This window comes from Phoca vitulina, unplaced genomic scaffold, assembly GCF_004348235.1.
Source record: "Phoca vitulina isolate PV1807 unplaced genomic scaffold, GSC_HSeal_1.0 scaffold29, whole genome shotgun sequence".
NCBI classification, from domain to species: Eukaryota; Metazoa; Chordata; class Mammalia; order Carnivora; family Phocidae; genus Phoca; species Phoca vitulina.
In genome coordinates, this window is record NW_022589732.1 from 1,643,911 (window position 1) to 1,665,603 (window position 21,693).

General features: G+C 39.1%; 1 protein-coding gene across 3 annotated transcripts in view; it reads right to left on the reverse strand.

Moving 5' to 3' along the window:
* SLC16A9 (solute carrier family 16 member 9) overlaps positions 1-21,693 on the reverse strand; it is a 51,521-nt gene that overhangs the window by 10,617 nt on the left and 19,211 nt on the right. For 2 of the 3 annotated variants that reach the window (XM_032423786.1, XM_032423787.1), the window contains exons 2-3: positions 18,246-18,478; positions 6,714-6,857 (exon numbers count right to left, since the gene is read on the reverse strand). In XM_032423786.1, coding sequence (XP_032279677.1) covers positions 6,714-6,857; positions 18,246-18,441 — 340 coding nt within the window. In that variant the 5' untranslated portion in view covers positions 18,442-18,478. The remainder of the gene's footprint in view (positions 1-6,713; positions 6,858-18,245; positions 18,479-21,693) is intronic. The other variant, XM_032423788.1, reaches the window with a different exon arrangement.

Below are 21,693 nucleotides of genomic sequence, written 5' to 3' on the forward strand. Positions count from 1 at the left end.
GAGGGAAGAGGGTCAGAGGGAGAAGCAGACCCCCCGCTGAGCAGGGAGCCCGATGTGGGACTCGATCCCGGGACTCCAGAATCATGACCTGAGCCGAAGGCAGTTGCTTAACCAACTGAGCCACCCAGGCGCCCCTTGTAAAAACACTTTTATCCACGGTCTATCACACCTCTGAGCATTTGAGCTCCTGCAGTGTCCTCCTTCCACCCCCCTCACTCCCCTTCGAAACCCATGCCTACCTGACCACATCCTACCTGTCCTTCCAGACTCAGTGCAAGCATGAGCTCCTGCATGAAGCCTGCTTCAGCACCCCCTCCCCCACAGGTGCATATTACACCCGCACGGAATGTTGGTTTCATTTTATTATTGCACTTATTTTGCTGTGCTACAAGTTGCAAATTTACAAGTTTATTCCCCCAACTAGGCAATGAGCTATCTGAAGGTAGGCTGTGCCTTATTCATCCAAGTATCCTGGTTCCAGGTCTGAGCCTGGCACAGAGTGTTTCTAAAATCTGTTGAATGAACTCCCCACAGAAGTTAGTCTACTACCTTTTTCCATAAATCTCATTTGAGTTTTTGCATCTTTTCTCTTCCTGTCTGTGTCTCTATACATATAACAAACACAATCACTCTGTATGTATGTGTGTGTACATGTATTTTTAAATAATTTCTTTATATCTGTTCCCCACTTCAATGATGTTGATTTTTTTTACTTTTTACTTTAGTCAGAAACTAAATCTTAGCCCAAAAAATATTAAAGATTTTTTTCTTTCACAATAATTAATTTACTAGGATAGCATCAGTAGAAAGACGGAATTAGAATTATATGGTTTGAAGAAAGATAGAACTAATTTCCTACTTCTATGCATTATAGGATGATACTTTGGGCAAACCACACTAAACTTCCTCATTTTCTCATTTTTCTCAATCCTTACCTATAAACTAAAAAAATACCTAGATCAATTAAACTGATAAGAGAGTTAAGAGAAGAAAATATAACTGAAGTAAAACACTCTGATATTATAAAATGCTTCAAATTTAGAATAAATAAAGCAAGCATTTCTAAAGAACTAGCATGTGAATAAAAGCATGCAAAGTGGAAGTCTGACCTATTTTAGGAAGACAAGCAATAGAACATCTGAAATCGTGTATGTATTTTTGAAAATGTCTATGAATTTTTTTAAATATTATATACATTATATACATATTTTTGCATGTAACTGAATAGATATATATCAAGCCCCTACATTTATATATGAAAACTTCTCCCTGCAGTATTACTTTTATGAAAAGGAAACATTTTAGTAACAGTACATTTTAACGTGGCAATCTTAAGAAGCAATATGGGTGAGGCTACAGAATCCAGATACTGTGTGGGGTCAAGGGAAGGGCCAGTACCCAGGACATTCCCGGTTTGGCTACTAGAAGTCTCATATCCTAGAAAACCCATTAGTCCTGGGCAAACCAGGACAGTGACCACTGTAGTGTGAGGACCTGTCTCTCAGTTATTTGGGAGAATTCCCCTTCTGTATATTTTAAAGCAAGTATTTGAACCACCTCTTAGAATAGTTGAGCCAAGACGATTTATTATCCTGACCAAAGGTTAGGATAAGCAATTACATATAGTGTTCTAGAAATACCTACTTCTAGAAATGAAACTGTGGGAAGGTAACTTAAGGCACCGAATAAGATAAATAAGTTTAGCATATCCAAATGCAGGTACTTTTATGCTGCTAGCTTCAAACATCTGCATGAAGAGTTTAAAAGTGCAAGCGATTGGCTAGCGTTTTTAATAAACTGTCTCTGACTTTTGTAGCTTAGCATGAATACTCTGAACATGACATTGACTAGTTATGAGAACAGGCTTGGCAATCAGGCAGGCTTGGATTCAAATTCCAGCTCTATCTCTTACTGGCTGGGTGACTTGGGGGACTTGAGAATTTACTTAAACTCTCTATTTCTTAGTTCCTTTATCTTTAAAACAATCTTATGAGATAGCTGTAAAGATTAAGAGACATAAAAAATGTAAAAGATTGGGGCGCCTGGGTAGCTCAGATGGTTGAGCGTCTGCCTTCGGCTCAGGTCATGATCCCGGGATCCTGGGATCGAGCCCAGCATCGGGCTCCCTGCTTGGCAGGGAGCCTGCTTCTCCCTCTCTCTCTCTGCTGTTCCCCCTCTTTGTGCTCTCTCGCTCTCTCTGGCAATAAAGAAATAAAATCTTTAAAAAAAAGTGTAAAAGATTTAGTATCTGTGCCTGGAATATAACAAGTACTAAAAAATAACCATTAACCAACTTTTTACCTGAGTATTATGGCATTATGTCGATAACAGCCTCAGACTAATTAGAAAATCATAGTTCTTTATTACAACTGAGCATCAGTGAGAGATAAAAGGACTATCTTTAATGATATAACCATTAAAAACAAAACAAAACAAAAAGGCTTATAAAACTCTAACTGCTAAAATGCACTTCAGGAAATGACCTTGGTCTCATTTGCTGTAATTGAGCAGGAGAATCAGACTGTCTGCAAACATGGTCTTTTCCCTCCCCGACCTCAATAAGCTGAGCAGATTCACTACATACACAGATATTACCATGAAAACGAAGGAAGAGAAAACTGAATTTTTCCGAAGACCAAGAAGGAATAGTAAGAAAACACTAACTAGGTAGCTAAAAAACAATATACTCTGAAGAAAAGAGACAAAAGACAGATTTTGAGTTGTGCTTTTCAGAAAAGCAAAAAGAAATTATTGGGGAGACACTTGAGCAACTCATTCAGCACATATTTCCCACCCCCACCCTGCACCCCACTTTCTTTTTCCTGACTTAATAAAGTAATTGAGAAAATAGAAGCCTGAATCCCCAGGTTTGGCAGTGTGGCTTGCAGTCACTTGAAAAGGGGGAAACGGCCATTTTATGTTAGCTTTAAAAACTGAACAAGATAACATCGTATTTTCAAGATGATCCTTTTTAAAACATCAATTAAGTGGTCAAACAGAATTATGCCCATTGATACACTTTGGTATCCTTTTTGATATTGTGTATTATAATTACACATATGAAAAAGCTTTAATTTCTTTTTCTATCTTCTTAAGCTGTTATACAAATATTGCTGATTCAATAAAGCTTCCTCGGTAGCAAAAAACTGCTGCTGTGGTCTTGAACTAAGTGTTCAGAAAGCAATTTAAGGGAAGGGAAGTATGAAACACCTCCTTGTGCTTCTCACAAATAGGCACAATAGCTTCGTGCAGTCATTCAATAAAAAGAAAAAGAGAAGTTCAGAGAGATTAAATAATTTTCCAAGGTCACAAAACTAATATTAACGGTTGTGCTAACTAACGTTTATTGCATTACCTCCTCAATTCACAAAACCCGAAGGTGGATGTCATTATTACATTCAGTTTTAAAAATGAGAAAATAGAAGCTAAGTAACTTGCCTGAAGTCAACAGACCTGGCAAGTGAATAACATAAGGTAAACCCACATGGTTGGACCCCAGGGCCTGCCTCTCGGTGTTTGCTCCTTCCCTCCACATACTGTCGCTCTTAAGAGACCATCTAGTTCATCCTAGGCAAATGAAAATGCTCAGTATACAATTCTGCACAGAACTAGTGCTCAATTAATATTATCATTAAAGTGAATCTTTCTTATTTTTTCTAAGGAACTCAATACAAAAAGGAAAATGAGTTTAGACCGTAATAATTTCTTGTCACTTCCTTTTCAACTGGCTATTCTAAATGATGATAGAATGGAAGTATCACTGTTCAGTATTATCTCATTTATTTATCCCAGAAATATTCAATGAGCCCTGGACTATGAGCCTACTGATGAAAAGAAAGAAAGAAAGAAACACAAAGACGTCAAACATGGTAATAAGTATTAATTATCTGCTGGCTAGGAGTAGTTAACAAGGCCCCAATAATTACCAGGGAGAGCGATCTTTTTATTAATTGAAATCCAACTCAATTCTTTTATTTGTTTTATTTTTATTTATATGTCACTTGACTTTATTTGGTCTTCACAAAACCTGTGTGAGGTAGGTTTCCCAGCCTGCCTTCACAGATAAGGGACAGCCATTTGTCATCAAGCTTGTTCAGGCTCACAGAATCTCCATCTCCTGACCTTAAACCCAGCACTCTCTCCACGAGCTGACAATTGCTTCTTAGTTGCAGGGATTCAGAACCTATTGCCAAATCAGAGTCTTCAGACCTGAGCCTGTTTTCTGACCCCGAATCATTAAGTGAAGGAGAGACCAGGATTCCAGGAGGAAGGACATTACAATAAACTCTATGACAAGTATGTATATAACAATACCCTAAATGCTTCCCCAAAGGTAACTATGGCCATTTATATAGGTACTCGTGCACTTGGGAAAGTGGGATACCTTTTGAGTCTAGGTCGAAACAGAACATGAGCTGCCAAGTTAACTAGGGGCCTCAAGCATTTACATGGCCTTCCCTTAGAATGCGGTCATATGGGGGCCAGGTAATATACAGGATCATGGCCCAGGTCTGGCTCACAATGGATCCACTGAGTCCATGGACCCATCCAATTCCTGATATTTCAATGGCTCACCCATTCATGGTGGTGGGTGTAACCCTCTACATTGTTCCTTGGCCAATGGGGTAAGAGTTAATCATAGTGGAGAAAGCCAAGTGGAAGCCCTATAACACCAGCACCAGCCAAGACCAATCTCAAGTCTTATCTTAACTGAAAATCGTGGATTCATGGAGGTGGAGGGGGGGGGCACAGTTAGTTCTCAAAAGGTTCCAGCAACATAAGCCAAATCAAAAAATAACTTCACAGGTTGATAAAACTCCCTCCATTGCTGCAGAAATTGAAATTTAGTTATGGGAGTTAGTTAATATTATCTTTTTCTTTCTGTACATCTTTAGATATTCTTCCAACACAATCAAATGTATATTACTCTTAGACATTGCAAGCCAATTTTTTCTTCTTAAAAATTTATTTTTATCTACAGGTAATGCAAATGCTATGGTATCACTCACTGCTCATCAATTTTTAAGTCAGTAACAATTTCGTATGCCTAGATTAACCTTGAAACCATGTGGAAGAGGAAAATCCCATGAAACTTTAAATGTGTAGTCCAGAGTTTGGGGGAAATGCCCAAATCGTATCAATGGCATAATGATTCAATTTTCTATGTAAAAAGGGATTTGTCCTAAAAGGAATAATCCAATATTCATGCATAAACACAGATACCTACATTTTTATTTTTATGCCTTTAGACAATAATGTAAAATGATTATTCAGTGGAGACTCTCAAATTTTACACAAGAGATTAATGTATTTGTACCCACATTCCAAAACTGTATTAAACACTACAGGAAATATAAAATCCCAAAAATGTATTGCATGTTCTCGAAGAACTAACATGGGATTCAGGTCTCAGCAGTATTAGAGTATGTAGTTAAATTTAAAATAGACTTCAAGGGTTTGAAAAGCACCAAAAATAGTTACAAAAATGTGAAAGAGGTCAGGACCTGGTGTCAGACTGAGTGGATTCAACCCCAAATCTCCTACTTATATAGCTTCAGTTAGTAATTTCCCTTCTCTGAGCTTCACTTTCCCTCTCTGTAATGTGAGTTCTTGTGAAGATTAACTGAGGTCAGATAAAGAACTCAGCACAGAGCCAAGCACATAGGAAGTACCCAGTGCATATTAGCTGTTCTTATTTCTATTATGTATTCTTCGGGAAACAGTCCCAAGTAAAAAAGAGGAATATCACTAGTCAACAAAATTAGGTTCTTTCAGACACTCAGAAAAACTTTGACAGCTGCAATCATCTTTTTCAAATTCTCTACCAACAGCCCCTAGGACTAGTCTGATGATGTTGAACGTTGAATACAATTAGTATAATACATCACAAAGGCATCTGCCCCAAAACTGTCCTCTCAGGCCAAGAGCCCTCTACTTTTCCTCTCCTATAATCAATATCATCATCAATTATCCCCCCCACTCAGTTTTTCTTCACTCTTGCCTTATCTTAAAATAATAATAATAATAATTATGTGTTTTAAAATCTACTTTTTACTTCTGCTGTAACTTTGTGATGTGGGCCCTGGAAGCGCAGGATATTTAGAACACAAACGACTCAACAGAGCCCTGCTTAACGGGCCACTCAACAGAGCCCTGCTTAACGGGCCATATGAAAGGGACCACTTCCTAAGTCAGTGAGAAGTGCTATCAGTCTCATGCTCCCCCCTCTCTCTTTGCCTTTTTTGTGCAGTGCTGAAATGAAAAACCTTCTTGTGCCTTGCAAGAGAACATAATGTGCATTGATAAAACATGTTTATCCTTTCAAATATTTGGATTCATTGGGCGGACATGTTACTAAGGCAGTAATTTTTGGTGAAGTGGTCATTGAAAGTAAATTATTTTTGATCATTTTCATGCCGTATATTAACTGAATAATAAAGCTGAACTTGGTAAAATGATGTCTAACTCTTGAAGCTTAGAAAAATTATAGTTCCTTCTGTAGTTCGGGAGAGCACCCCTCCGCCCCCACCTGCTCGAAATACCCCAGAATCTCTGTGCTCTCGCTGCAGTTCTGCGGGCTCCATGGTTCCTTATCCCCAGGTCTAGCTGGATTGCAGAGTTCAGTTTATGATGATGAAATAAAACCTAAACCACACACAAAAAAAAAAAGAAAAGAAAAGAAAAAGAAAAATTATAGTGACCAGGTTTCTTACCTACAACAATGCCATAGGAAAAAAACAGAAAGTAGATATTGGGGGCAAAACTGCTCAACATCAGGCCTCCAGCTACCATGAAGCCACTGAAGATTGTCACAGGTCTTGCTCCAAAAGAGGAGACACAGAGGCTGCAGACAGGACCTAAAATAATAAATGAAACCTTCACTTATTCAACAGTAACCTCCTTCCCACAATCAGAGGATCCATCCCATCATAAATTTAAAATGATTCTTTCCATCATACAATAACAACACTAACAATAAACATCTGTGTGTATTTACTATGTGCTGGACACTCTGTGACATACTTCATATAAACAATCACATTTCATTTTAATCTCACTGCAGCCCAGGAAGGTAGATACTATTGTTCACCTCATTTTTTGATAAGGAAATTAAAGTTTCCGGATGATAAGGCCACCTAGTTAAGAAATGGCGTTCTGGAGTCTGACCTTATTCAAAGTGGAGCTCTACTACTTGCTGGCAATTTGATCTCAGGCAACTTTTCTGATCTCTCTGTGCCTCAGTTTCCTCATCTGACGACTGTAATAATAGTACCACCTCATAGGGTTGCCGTGAAAACAAATGAGAGCACAGAAGTCAAGCTGATTCCAAGGCCTGACACAAGGAAATTCACAGTCAATGCTAGCTCTTCAGTGATGACAACGGCAGCCGCCGCCTGAGTAGTAAGAGAGGAAGAAGTAAAAACCCAGGCAGTCTGAGTCCTGAGCTCAGCGTCTTAACCATCATACTATGCTGAGGATTTTGCCTCCTGCATGTTCCATGCATTTTTTCCTACCCAGCGCTCCTTTCCAGCACAAGGGTGATCATCAATATGACCCTATAGAGGGATGGAGGGGTGGTTATTCATTTCCTAGAGAATATTCTGGCAGGTGAGGCCAAATGGAGAAGCACCCCACCTGTTCCGGTATGAATCCGTCAGTACCACTGTCCTACATTCTAAGTGTAACCTGGAATTTGTGGGAAGAAGTACACTGTTGAGTGACAGGTAACAGTGACACTGCCTGGATTTGTGCTATGGATAAGTGGGCAACATGGATAACTATGGATAAGTAATGGGATTTAAGTGATGGTGAAATTCTTTCCCACTAGCCGTGTACCTAGAAAGCCCCTACAACTACAGAGCTAAGCTTATCAGAAATGAAAGGACATTAAGGATTATTCAGCCCATTAGTCTATTTACATGGAAGGAAACTGAAGCTCAGAGAGGTTGTCCAAGCCCATGGCAGAAGAAAGAGCCCAGGATTTGAAAGCAAAGAGAAACACATCTTAATTAAGTTGACAACAACCTTTCAAGGTACAAATTATTATTCCCAATTTTTAAAAAGTGCAATCACCAGGATGGCTAAAGATAGACAACAGTAAGTGTTAGCAAGGATAGGAAGCAATCAGAACCCTCATAAACTGCTGGTCTTGTCTCCTAAAGCTGAACATGACACATGGTATAGCTCAGAAATTCCGCTTCTATGTATACACTCAATAGAAATACCTGTACTAAACGTATATAATGTTCACAGCAGAACTATGTATAGTAGCCTAGAAACCCAGATTGTTCATCAGCAATAGAAAACGTAAGTGAATTCTGATATAGTCATACAATGGACTATTATATGGCAACGAGAATGAATGATCTATAGCTACACATGCAGAAGTATCTCATAAACATATGTGGTATGAAAGACACTCAACACAAGAAAGAATACGTTGCATAATTGCAATTATAGAAAGTACAAACACAGGCAAAATTGATCTATGATTAGAAGTCAGGATAATGGTTATCTTTGGTAATGGGTAGGGAGTTATAACCAGAAGGGAGCATGGCCCCACTTCTAGGGTACTACCAATGTTCTGTTTCTTGATGTGAATATTCACATTATTACATGGGTGTAATTTGGTTTGTGAAAAGTTCATCAAGCTGTACTCAGAATATGCACACTTTTCTGTATATATCTTTCGTTCAGTAACCTCAAACAAAGAAATGAGTTACACTGTTTATAAGTGATAGAGCCAGGATCCGGCCACTCCAAGTCCAGCATTCCTGCCAATACCAGAGAATCTCTCAAGTGCCTACTTAAGACCAGGATATGACCACTGAGATACCACATAGCTCTCAACACGTACAGCTCTCCCACATTTCTCCCTGGTCATGAACTGGCCCCTGACATTTCAGGCCTTCTATGTGAGCCAGTTCAGAAGAGGAGACTGATATATTTGTATGATAAACCGAGGGGAATAATCTGTGCCGGTGTTTTAAAAGGAAAATCCATTTGAAAGACCAAACTTATCATCCGTAGTTGAGCTGTCTGTATACCCAATGAGAAATACTTAGACACTTCAAAAATAGAAACGATTTTAAGGGTCAAATTTCATAAATGGATGTGTGACATCATAAAAGCATGATCCTTCTGTGTTGTTTACCAAACATTGACATTGACATTGAGAGTCAGTGTCAACAAATTTAACAAGCACAATGGAATTAAAACACAGAGATGATTATTATTGGCATACCTGAAAAGTTTCAAGCTCCATCCTCAAAGTAGGACTTTAAATCTATGCTCCTTAACACATGATAACTCCACAAGGAGATGCAGAGTATGGGAAACTAGGGGTGCGGATAAAGGGTAATAATTTTCATAGCATGTACAATTACACTGTAACTATTACATGCTAATAAGTACATAATTATTATCAACTATGTGATAAGTTCATAAATCATTTTGGTCTAATACATGATTCTTTGAAAAAAATTAAGCTCAGGAAAGAAATGAGCAAAAATTCTTTGACTGACAAAACAGTAAACTGAAAACTCTTTTTAAAAATTTCTCTACTTTCATACTGCCATCTGCTGTTTACTTAGAAAAATATCTTGATGTCAGAGATATAAACAGAATTTTAGAGCTGAAAGAGGCCTTGGAAAGAGTCCAAACACCTCATTTTTAAAATGATAAAACTGGAACTCAGAAAGATCCCTTAATTTGACCAAGAATCCATAGCCAACCAATGACAAGGCTAAGGCCAAAGTCAGCTTAGCATTCTTCCCAACTGAGAAGTATTTCAACTGACACCTTAATTTTTTCCTAAAAATCAAAATATTAGCAAAGAACACCAATGTACTTTTGTTAATATCTTACAGCTTAAGTAGTTCTATGAATCTATGGCAGATGAAAATGTAACATTCATGTCATTTTGGTGTTTAAAAGTTCAGAGCAAATTATTTTATTCCCATCCTTAAAACTAGAGTATTTCTAGATTCTATTTACATAGATTTAAACCACAGTAGCCCCATATTTCATCGATAACAATCAGGGTGAAGTATAACTGGAATTGACCATTAAGTCACATCTGCAAGACGTGACACATTTACATGCTTAGCTCTTGGTAATAGCAGGCAAGTTTCCCAAGATGAGAAACCATAGAGTACTCCTCAGTGCTGGACTAGTTTCAAGAGATAAACTGAATGAAAGGATGACTCTCTGGGGAGATTTCTTACAATGTTTCAAGTCTTGTACTTTGCAGAAGGGGCCTTTGGAACAAAAGTTAGTTAACTCAATATGAGCCAGTGATTCCACTTACGGAAAGCTGTAAAACTTTAGAAAAAAGGAAGAAGAAAGCTTCATCATCTTTTTATTTTAACAAGTAAAGTCATTTTTTAAATGTAATCACCACCCATTATCGCTGCCATTTCATTTAGGAGGAAGAAGGAATCTTTTAATAAGGAAATAGTGAGAAGGATACATCATTTGAGAATAAAATGTAAGATAGAAAGAAGATAGTGGGAACCTAATACACACACACAGAGGATCAGTGCCTTTATATTCATTTCGCCTTCAGTGAAAATGTTTCTTGAAACTAAAATTGTATGTCAGTTGGTGTTTGGGAGCCATTATTACTATTACTACATTCCGTCTGGGAGATGAAAGTTGACGAGCTGGTTCAACTGAAAGTCCTTGGCTAAATGTTCAGTAGTAGGCAGCTGGCTCAGAATGGTCTAAGGATGGTAGATGGCAGGGGGGGCACCAAGAGGGGAACAGCTCTCTCCTTCCCAGCGTACGGTATTCAGGGCTCTTACAAGATATTCTATTCTCCCAGCCACAGTTTTGGCACAATGGGAACACATTCACTCAAAAAAATGTAAGAACCTGTATATTAGCGAATAGCCCTACAAACCAAAGTAAGGAGCAAAGAAAGTAAGGAAGATAAGGAAGGGATTTTGAGTACTGCAACCTCGTAAGTACAAAATGAAACAAAAAATATAAAATAGTTTGTTAATAGCCATCCGCAAATCAGACCGATTGAGGTAATTTTCAGCCAATAAAGGGTATAAAAAGGGAAATGAAAATGAAAGTTCTAACTGAAAATGTGTTTTGTTATGATCACGGGTGAATTAAGAAAATGACAAGAATGAGTTGTTATAAGGAAGTCAGAAAGATCTACAAGTAGGTGATGAAATTGTTTTCTTCATCCCTCAGGGTGATTTAGGAAGAAACAAGAGAGCTAAATTTTTGCTGGCTGTTCAAATTAGCATGGAGGAAGAACACACTTCTTAAAATTTTAAAGTACGTTGGTAACATTATATTTAGGTCTGCATTCATCAAACAAAAACCTAAATATGTGACCACTGTCGTTCCTTCTCTATTTACCCCGTGTCCCCTAGAGCAACACTGCACAATAGAAATACAAGGAGTCACACGTGTGAGCCACATACGGAATTCTAAACTCCCTAAGTAGGCACATTAGAAAAACAAAAAGAAGTAAAATTAATTTTAGCAATACATTTTATCTGACTCAATACATCTAAAACACTATCATTTCAACATTTCAATATCATTAATGAGACATTTTATAGTCTTTTGTTTTGTAGTAAGGCTTTGAAATCCAGTGTGAATTTGTTACACTTCTAGCACATCTCAACTTGAACTAGCCACATTTCAAGTGCTCAAGAGCCACATGGGGCTGGGGGTTGCTTTGTTGGACAGCATGGCACTGGTGTCTCATACCATGGTAGAAGACAGAGAGGACGACACACAATCCAAGAGCTAAACCAGAAGACAAAATAAACACACAAGAGTTCGATTAAAATCCAAGGTCATGGACAAGAGGCACCAAAAGAAAAGCTCAAATCATGTGTTGGGGATTTCAGAAAAAGGAGAGCACCATGGGCCAAAACAACTGAGCCTTGAACTGGGCCCTAAAGTACGATTACATCAACAAAAGAGATGAAAATTCTAAATGGAGGAAATGGAAACATAATGTGGTTTTCCAATTTATCATTATTATAAGATAGCTTTGAGAAAGAAATCATGCCTTTTGGGAAACAAATCAACTTCCATGCACTTATTTCTCCTAAAAAGTTTCAGAATCCCAAGAGTGGTAGGATGGCCAGGCCTACTGCACTGAAGCCGTAAGTAGGCTGACAGTACAGTGAGAAGAAAAAAAAGAAAAAGAATAGAGCAGTAACCAGGTTTTATGCCTGCAGCACAGCAAGCATTTCCTAACAGAGCTGATGACTGGGCCATGAGAGTCTTACCCCTCTACCCACAATGCAGGGAGCCCAGCAAACTCTTATAGGTTTCTCACCCCTTCCTCCTGCTGAGACCAGAATTTCAAGCTCATCTCCCTAAAGGAAGAGAAAGGCACTAAGGAGCTAAACCCACTCAAATCCTTGATCTCGTGCGTACTGACTGCCTTGCTGGTTGGTTGGCTTGCTGATCTATAGAGAGTACGGAAAGCTGAAGCAAAACCCAGAGTTATTCTCACCAAATCCTGGAAATGCCTAGCATCCTGGGAACTGGCCAATGCAACAGAATCCTTGTAAGAGGCAGAAATTCAGTCCTACTTGAAGGAGTTAACAGTGCTTGGGAGTAAAATCATCCAGATAGCCTCAAAAGCACCTCTGCCAGCCCTCGCAACTCATTTAGCAAGCCCAGCTGGCTGTAGTGACTCACCGTATTAACCTGAGGGCGGATTTATTGACTCATTATCAGTTTGCAGGCCTTTGGAGGAATTAAGGAGAAAAGGGAGGGGAGAGACTGTTGAATCTGCTTTGAGTACAAAAATAGGGAACAAAAGGTCTCCCTGCTGTTTCAGCAACTCTGTTGTCTGAAAAATGGCCCCGCCCTTCTTGAATTTGAAGAATGACGTCTAACCAAAAAGTGTTTTAGCTCATCCAAAAACAATGCAGGGCCACGAACAGCCCTTGAGTTCAGTTCCATCCCTCCTGTATCAGTCATGTTTCAACCAGAGAAACAGAACCAGAAGATATGTGTTAAGAGATTTATTGCAAGGAACTGGCTTATGCAATTGTGAGACCCGGCTAGGCAAGTACAAAACCCATAGGGCAGGCCATCAGGAAGGGCAGCTTGAAACTCTCTGGCACAGGCTGAAGCTATAGTCCGAAGATGGAATTTCTTCTTCTGGGAAAGTTCATTTCTGCTCTTAAGTCTTTTTAAATGGATTGAATCAAGTTCACCTAAATTATCTAGGATAATCTCCCTTACTTAAAGTCCATTGGTGACGGACTTCGAGCACAACTATAAAATACCTTTACAGCGGGGTGCCTGGGTGGCTCAGTCGTTAAGCGTCTGCCTTTGGCTCAGGTCATGATCCCGGGGTCCTGGGATGGAGCTCCCTGGAGCATCAGGCTCCCTGCTCAGCGGGAAGCCTGTTCTCCCTCTACCCCTCCCCCTGCTTGTGTTCCCTCTCTCACTGTGTCTCTCTCTGTCAAAAAAATAAATAAAATCTTAAAAAAAATTTTTTTAATTAAAAAATTAAAAAATAAAATACCTTTACAGCAACACCTACACTGGTGTTTGACTGACGGGAATATAGCCTAACCAAGTGGACATTGACCATCACATCTCCCAATGCAATGCCTCCTTCTGCAGCCAGATTTACTCTACCAGAATGCATCCCGAGGTGCATGCTGCAGGCCTTTGCATGGAGGGACTCCGTGTGGATGGCCTGCTCCCTGATGGCCCACCATGCACAGCCCATCCTCCCATCTGGCCCACCTCACAACCCATCTCTATAAAACTCCAGACATTGCTTTGCCTTTGCACTTTTGAAGCCTCAAATTGTCAGTAAGCCTTTTTTCTTTCTCTTCCCTGAAACTAAAATCCCTTAGAAGCACAGGGGATGTCTTCTGTCTTGGAATCCTGAGCATGGAGGAGACTCTATGGATGTGTGTAATGGAGGTGAGCTCATTTACTATGTATAACCCAAATTCCCAGCTTTATTCATCCCAAGGATCATCTGGACAAGCAAATAATTCAGATGAGAGGAAGGAGTATTTTCTCCTCGATTATTCAAGTTTCAAAGAGAAAGAATGAAAAAGATGATAAAGAGTGTAAAGAAGTGCATGTCTTGCATTGTTCGGATATGCTACTGTGGGCTACTGTCCAAGTCTAGGTTTGCCAGAGAAAAGGGGTAGGCCTTTAAATTTGAGATGTTCAGACACAATCTTACCAAAGTTCCAGTTCTCCCTCCAGCCCATCGCCCCAGAAATATCTTTGTCTCTCATTCTGAAGGGTCCCTTTCTTTTGCAGCTTCCACAGTTTGGTTGGAACTGCTTGGAAAAGTAATTTTATTTGTAGTTGATTCTTGTCCTCTAATAGCTAATATATGTTGAGCACCTGCCATATACCAAGCCCCATCTCAATTATTCTACACAACAATCATATAAGGTAGCACTTTTATTGTTCCCAATTTAAAGATGAAGAAAAAGGCTGAACAGGTGCCACTATTCCTCATAGAGAATGTGCTTTATCTTGGGCTTCATCTTCATGTGGGCATCTTGGGCACTAAAATTTAAGGACAATAATGCCTACCTCAGTGCAATGTTGTGAGGATCAGTTAAGATCAAGTAAGTGAAAGTGGCTGGTATTGAGACAGGCATACAAGGGGCACTTAGTGAACGTAAGGGACAAGCACAAGAACTGTAGAATATAGATGTTGCTTGACAAATGTACTTATTCTTCTCTGCCTTGCTCAGTTATAAAGCTCCAGGCATTGGATCACAGAACTGAGGATGACACCTACTATGTTTTCTCTGGACAAAACTGGGTAAAGACAATAACTCATGTTTCTCAGATATAATATGTCTGCCTGCATCATAATCATCTGGGGAGTTAATTAAAATGAAGACGCCCAGAACCGCTCCCCATCCCCACCCCACTGCACTGATAGGTAGGCAATTGTCTTTTTAGACAAGCTTGAGTAATTCATATATACTCCTGAATTTAAGAGCAAATACAGGGGCACCTGGGTGGCTCAGCTGGTTAAGCATCTGCCTTCGGCTCAGGTCATGATCCCAGGGTCCTGGGATCGAGCCCTGCATCGGGCTCCCTGCTCAGCGGGGAGTCTGCTTCTCCCTCTCCCTCTGCCCCTGCTCCCCCTGCTTGTGCTCTCTCTGTCAAATAAACAAATAAAACCTTTAAAAAAAAAAAAAGAGCAAACACACACACACACACATATATATGTATGTATAAAGCCCATCTTTATCAAAAAGTGTATGAATCTATATACACATACGTATATATTATATTTTATCAAAAAGATACAAAGATGTCCATTTATGTGTTTTTTTCACCAGAATCAGAGTCAGTGGACACTATTTTTCATCTTTTACATAGCATGAGCAGTGCTACCACCAAGCAGAAACCTACAGTAGCTCCCTTTACAAAGTCAAAGCAAATCATACATTGGAGAATTATCAAAAAGTGCAAGGTTGAAATCTAAGTCAAGAGGGCTTAAGCCAGTGGTAGTTTCCAACTGAAAATCACTTTTTGGGCTTACAAAAATTCACATATGTGGGCCCCATTATAGACTGACTGAATTAGAATGTCTGAGGGTCGAATAGTGGCCTTTACATGCTTAACCATTTCTATAGATGATTCTAGCTACCTCCCTGGTTCAGGAGGAGGTGCTGCTGATAACCATTTGGGTTACCAATACAAGCCATACTTTTCCCATTTCCAAGGTAGTATTAATTTGTTTATTTCTCTGTAGAACACAGTTGTCAACAAAGGGCTGACATGGTTCACACACTGCTAGACACCTCTTGCTAATACTTCATTATCATGGTTTCCAGGACCTGTCCTTTAATTTATGCCCTGAAGAGCCAAGGGAGGCCAGTATCACACATGTTCAGCAGACACAGACTAAAGTGCTCACATCTGTGCACACACACACACACACCTATCAGCGGGAGCTCTTCAGCCATCATTTTTTTCCTACCACTCCCTCATTCTTAAACCCTTTGGTCTCTTTATTCTATGTTCACCTTCAAAGGGTATGATTAGCTGATCCAAGTGCCTCCTCATCTAGCTGATGAGCCTGAAGTTAAGTGGGACTTATACAAGGTAACTCAGCTAAATAATCTTAGTGCCAGGACTTGAACTAGCATTTGGCTTCAATTCAGCGCTCCCCCCAGTACTTGTTTTCTCCCCTGACCTTTGGAGGTATGCTCTATTTCTGTAACCCCTCCATGCAGGGCTGGTTTCGTGGCCTTGAGACCACTGTGGCTGCACAGAGCTCAGCTCTTACAAGGGCCATGCCCTTGATTTACTGCTCTGCTGTTGCTGTCTTGAAATTCTTAATTTTTAACAAAGGGCCTTGCATTTTTATTTTGCAGTGGGGCCTGTAAATTACATAGCTGGTCCTGCTTACAAGTTAAGGGGGCCGCTCATGGCCCTTGAAGCAGAGGGAGCTTGGAGAAAGTGCAGAGCTGCAGTTCAGTTTCAGAGTCTCAGCCTGAGTTCTGACCACCAGGGCCCCACCCATCCCTAAGGAGCTCTCAGGTTCTCTGAACCCTCAACTCCTACCTGGACAGAGTTAGTGAAAAAACTTGCTCTCTGAGTATGTGCTAACTGAGATATCATTTCCATTATCCCTGACCCTTGCTGGAAGATGAGGTAATGACATTTCTGTTTAACTTAGTATTTGCGGGACGCCTGGGTGGCTCAGTCGTTAAGTGTCTGCCTTCGGCTCAGGTCATGATCCCCGGGTCCTGGGATCGAGTCCCTCTCCCACTCTCCCTGCTTGTGTTCCCTGTCTCGCCGTGTCTCTTTCTGTCAAATAAATAAATAAAATCTTATAAAAAAAAATGTAACTTAGTATTTGCTAATAGAAATGGTGACCAATTGGAGAACATTAAAAAATTCTGTCCTCTTCATACCAGATCATTTTCTAGAAATCAATACCTGCAAACCTATATTAACATATCAGTTATCATCCATTTGTACTTTGCAAACAATCCGCATTTTGAAAAACTCTTTCAAACAAATCTTGAGCAAACTCTTCCTGTTTCTCTTGAGTTCATAATGACAGTATTATTTTCATTTGTTAGTTATGTTTAGTTATCTTATCTGGCATGACCAGATGATCCAGCATTGTTTTTCAAGTCTTGCTTTTAATTTAATAAGGTAATACATTAATTGGAAGCAAATGTTTATGTTTTGTTTTAAGAAGTCCCCTTTAGTGATCAGGAAAGACACTATGTTCAAATGAAGGTACGGCTAGTGCATTTTGTTTTCATGAAATCATTTCAGAGCTGAAAAGTACCTTACAAATCACCACATTCAATGTCCTTATTTTCTCTGTATATTCCCATAGAACAGAGATTGTGATTTGCTCAATGAACCATGTCAACTTCATAGTACACAGGAAGAGACTCCAGGGCAACTGACTCCAAACCATTCTGGCATACCTGTGCTTAAATAGTTCCAAGTAAATTATGTGATCATTAAATACTGCTGCAGAGTTCAAACTATTACTTCAGAAACTGAAGTGCCATATGATTTTCATCCTTTAAAGGTAAATGAAAACCTTCTACTGTTCTAAAGATGATAGGAATCACTATTACATCATATATAAATGTTTATGAAGAACATCTCTCTTGGAGACAAAATACATCACATCTATGTCATGCATAACACTGCATTAGAATTCTGAATAGAATCGCCATTGTGAGATGGGACTACCCCTTGCCATGTCACACTTCTCTTATGAAGGGGACACAAATGATGTTCATACAATTTGATTGCAGTGTACCTAAATCGCAGAGGAGTAATTTTGAATCATACAGGAACTGCTTACGACTGCCTGACATCATGTGGCCCTTTGGTCACCAGCATTCACTGGACACGCCTGGATCTATGCCATCATGTTCATGTGTCATTTGTACTCATGGAAGTATGTGTGTCTCTCACTAAACTGTGAGTCCCTTAAGGGCAGGAACAGTGTGTTTACTGTCCATCTTTTTATAAGCATCTAGTACACTGACTGGCACATAACAGCAAATAAATGGATAAAGAGATGAATGAAGATCTTATGGAACCCTGTATTTTCACATAGATTTATTATAGTGAAAGGGTACTACAATCTCAATGAAGGCAGGGAAATATGTTATACTTAAAAAAAATATCCTCCTATGCCTTGCACAGTGTTAGTGATGCAACAAAACTAATTAAATGATAAAGGAGTGAGGAGAAGCATAAATTTATCCACTTACTTGCAAGCAAGCCAACTCCACTTGCAAGGGATCCGACCCAGGCTGTTTTTCCTTTCCCTTCACCAAAGGTGTCCAGCCATTCTATGTACAAGACTCCAACAGCCAACGGAGATCCGTAACACAAAAACTGAGTGAAAAAGGAGACAAGCACAATCACCCAGCCCCATCCACCATCAGGTGACTTTTTAAATTCCATCGTAAGGTAAGATCAAAGAGGTGTTCCTCTGTAGGTCCTAAGCAAAAACAAAAAGGAAAGAAAAGCATATTTAGAGTATAGTAGGGCACAGTATTTTGGATTAAAAATATCTCCTCCTAAATTAAGTCATAAAAAGCTTCTCTAAAAATACACATGGAAAAGCATAAAATATCACTGACATATCAACTTTAAAATTTTTACTGATGATTTGAGTAAAGAATACATCCACATGGTTCAAAAAAATTTTTTTAATTATAAAAAGGCACAGAGTGAAAACTTTGTCCCCATTCACCAGGTTTGGTCTTTTGTCACATGTTGGCTTCTCCAGGAAGCAGACTCTTAGTAAGAAGAAGGTTTTTGGGAACTGTTTTATTCCTATGGAAGGTAACAGGCAGGAGAGGAAAAAGGTAAGCTGCCATGCACTGTCAAGGAAGGGAACTTCTAAAGAGTTGCTCTGAGTTAGGCACGGAGAGTTGGCCCATCACACCCCCATGTTGATCATTCACCAGATTCAGGCCGTCCAGGGAGTGGGCATGACCATAGGTCTCCCTTCAAATGAGGCAGTCATTCCAGTAGGGCTGTCAGCTGAAGGCACCCTGCCAACAGTACTGTGAGCAGCTAGGGCAAGGAATCTCTCAGTCCCAAAGAGAGTCTGGAGGGGAATTGGCAGCACATCACAACATCCACCAACTCGAGTCTCCTCCCAGAATTTCTTCATGAATATACAAGGAATTTTCCTCTTTTTTGACAAAAAATAGCACATTGTACATTCTATTCCAAACCTTGTCTCATGCCCTTAGCATCCCCAAGATTTTTCCCTATCAGTACATAGACAGCATCCTTAGTCGTTTTTTTAACAAGCACGAAGTATCTCACTATATGACTGCACACTTATTTATTTACCAAATAGGCAAAACATTACAGAGCCTTTTAGTCTCTTTAGATGTTTGGCTATTGCTATCACATGTTATCTAGTTTATTATCTAGATTATTATCTAGTTCAAGAATGAAAAAGAGGGACCAAAAGTATGTAGCCCACACCTAACTATTTCCCACCTAACTCCCATATCCTCCACAAGAAACCAATGCTTCTTGTTTCTTTTATATCCTTCTAGAGTTTGTTTATGCATACATTGCTAACTCAAATATAGATTTCCTCTATTTTTTACACAAAAATAGCATGATATATACATATGTATCTGTATATGTCTTGCTTTTTTTCACTTGACAAACATCCTGAAGATCTTTCCCATCGATGCATAGCGACCTTCCTTATTCTCTTCTTTGTGCTGCCTTGTGTTTCAGTACAGAGCTTTCTCTTAATTCAACCAGTTCCTTGTGATTTACAATGAAAACAACTCTGCAATGAATAACCTTACATATACATACATCTTTTTGCATATATGCACATGTTAGGTAAAACCCAAAAGAGGAATTGCTGAGTCAAAAGGTATGTACATTGTAATTGTAACTAGAATTACAAAATTGGCTTTGAGGGAGTAAACCAATTTATGTCATCCCCAGCAATTTGTGGTGTGTCATAAAACTTTTGGATTTTTGCCAATTTGGTAACTGTAAAACAGTATTTCGTTATAGATTGAACTTGCATTTTTCAGCATTCCCTGAATATAGTATGTCATTTCATAGATGAAAAGCCATTTGTAATTCCTATCTAATTCTTGGGTATGTATATATGGGTATATTTCTGGATTTTCCATTCTGCTCCATCAATCTGCCTATTCACTCACCATTACCACATTAGTTTAAAGTTTAAGGTAAATTTGTAAATTGATTTAAGGCAAACTGATCCTTTTATAATGTTGAGTCTTTCTATCAAAGAACATGGTATGCCTTTGCGTTTGTTCAAGTCCCCTATTGTGTTCTTAATGTTTAAAGTTTTCCCTAACATTTTTTTATTTTAAATATTCTATTCTTTTTGCTAATATTATAATTGGGGTTATTTCTTTGTCTTTTGTTTGTGTGTATAAAAGTTATTGATGTCTATATGTTAATTTTGTGTCTCACTACCTTACCAAATTCTCTTGTTTGCAGTAGATTTTTGGACAATTCCCTTGGGTATATACAATATATAATACAATAAAGTTACACAATCAACTACAAACAGTGATAGTTTTACATTTTTATTTTGAATTTTTATACTTCAGATTTCCTTCTTTTGCCTTTGCTTCGAACAGGGCATACAGGATGATGTTAAATAATAAGGGTATGTGTCTCTGTCTGGTTCCTAACTTAGTGGAAACACTTTCAAATGCCAAGGTGCTGCCTCTGGGGCTTAAATCGATTTATTTCACAAATTAAGAAAACACTTATATTTCTCTATCTTTGAGTGGTATTATAAAGGATGCTTACTATGTTTTATCAAATGCATTTCTGGTGCACAGGGAGATATTTATGATCTCCTCCATAAAACTTTTAATGTAATAAAATCCGTATTTTCTTTTTTTTTTAGATTATTTATTTATTTATTTGTCAGAAAGAGAGAGATAGAGAGAGCACAAGCAGTGGGGAGCAGCAAGCAGAGAGAGAAGCAGGCTCCCCGTTGAGCAGGGAGCCCGACGTGGGGCTCCATCCCAGGAGTCCAGGATCATGACCTGAGCCGAACGAAGGCATACGCTTAACTGACTGAGCCACTCAGGCGCCCTCAAAATGATATTTTAAAAGAATTTGAAAATATTACTTCTTTCAAAGTTCTAAAACAGTTTACATGGCATGGATTAGGAGGCCCAAGCCTTGACCTCCCTGCCCCCACAGGGCTTCCCACTTAATCTACACCTCCTATGTCTCTGCACCATGTCAGGTTTACAGTTTCAACAGAGTCTTCTTTGACCACAGATTTTTCTAAGCCATTCCCTTGGCTGTGGTTTCATCAGATAATAGCTAAAGACAGTGGAAAATATCATTCATCCATTCATGCATGTCCCTAATTAGATGGTGGAGCATTTGGCTACCTTAAGAGAGTCATAGTTACACCCATCAATTTATCTGGGCTTCAGTGAATTTCTTCACTTTGACATTCAGAACACTAAGCAAAAATCACGTCACCACCCACCACAGGCCTTTGTATAAATTAACTTTCAGTATTTCATAACTGAAAACTGGAAGGTGTTACAATTTGCGCACAAGACTGTAGAGTCCAAAAGCCAGCCTCTCAGACCAAATGATTGTGTTAGCAGACAGAATACTGCAAACTTCCAAATATCTAAATCCTTTGAAATAATCAGATATGTCCCT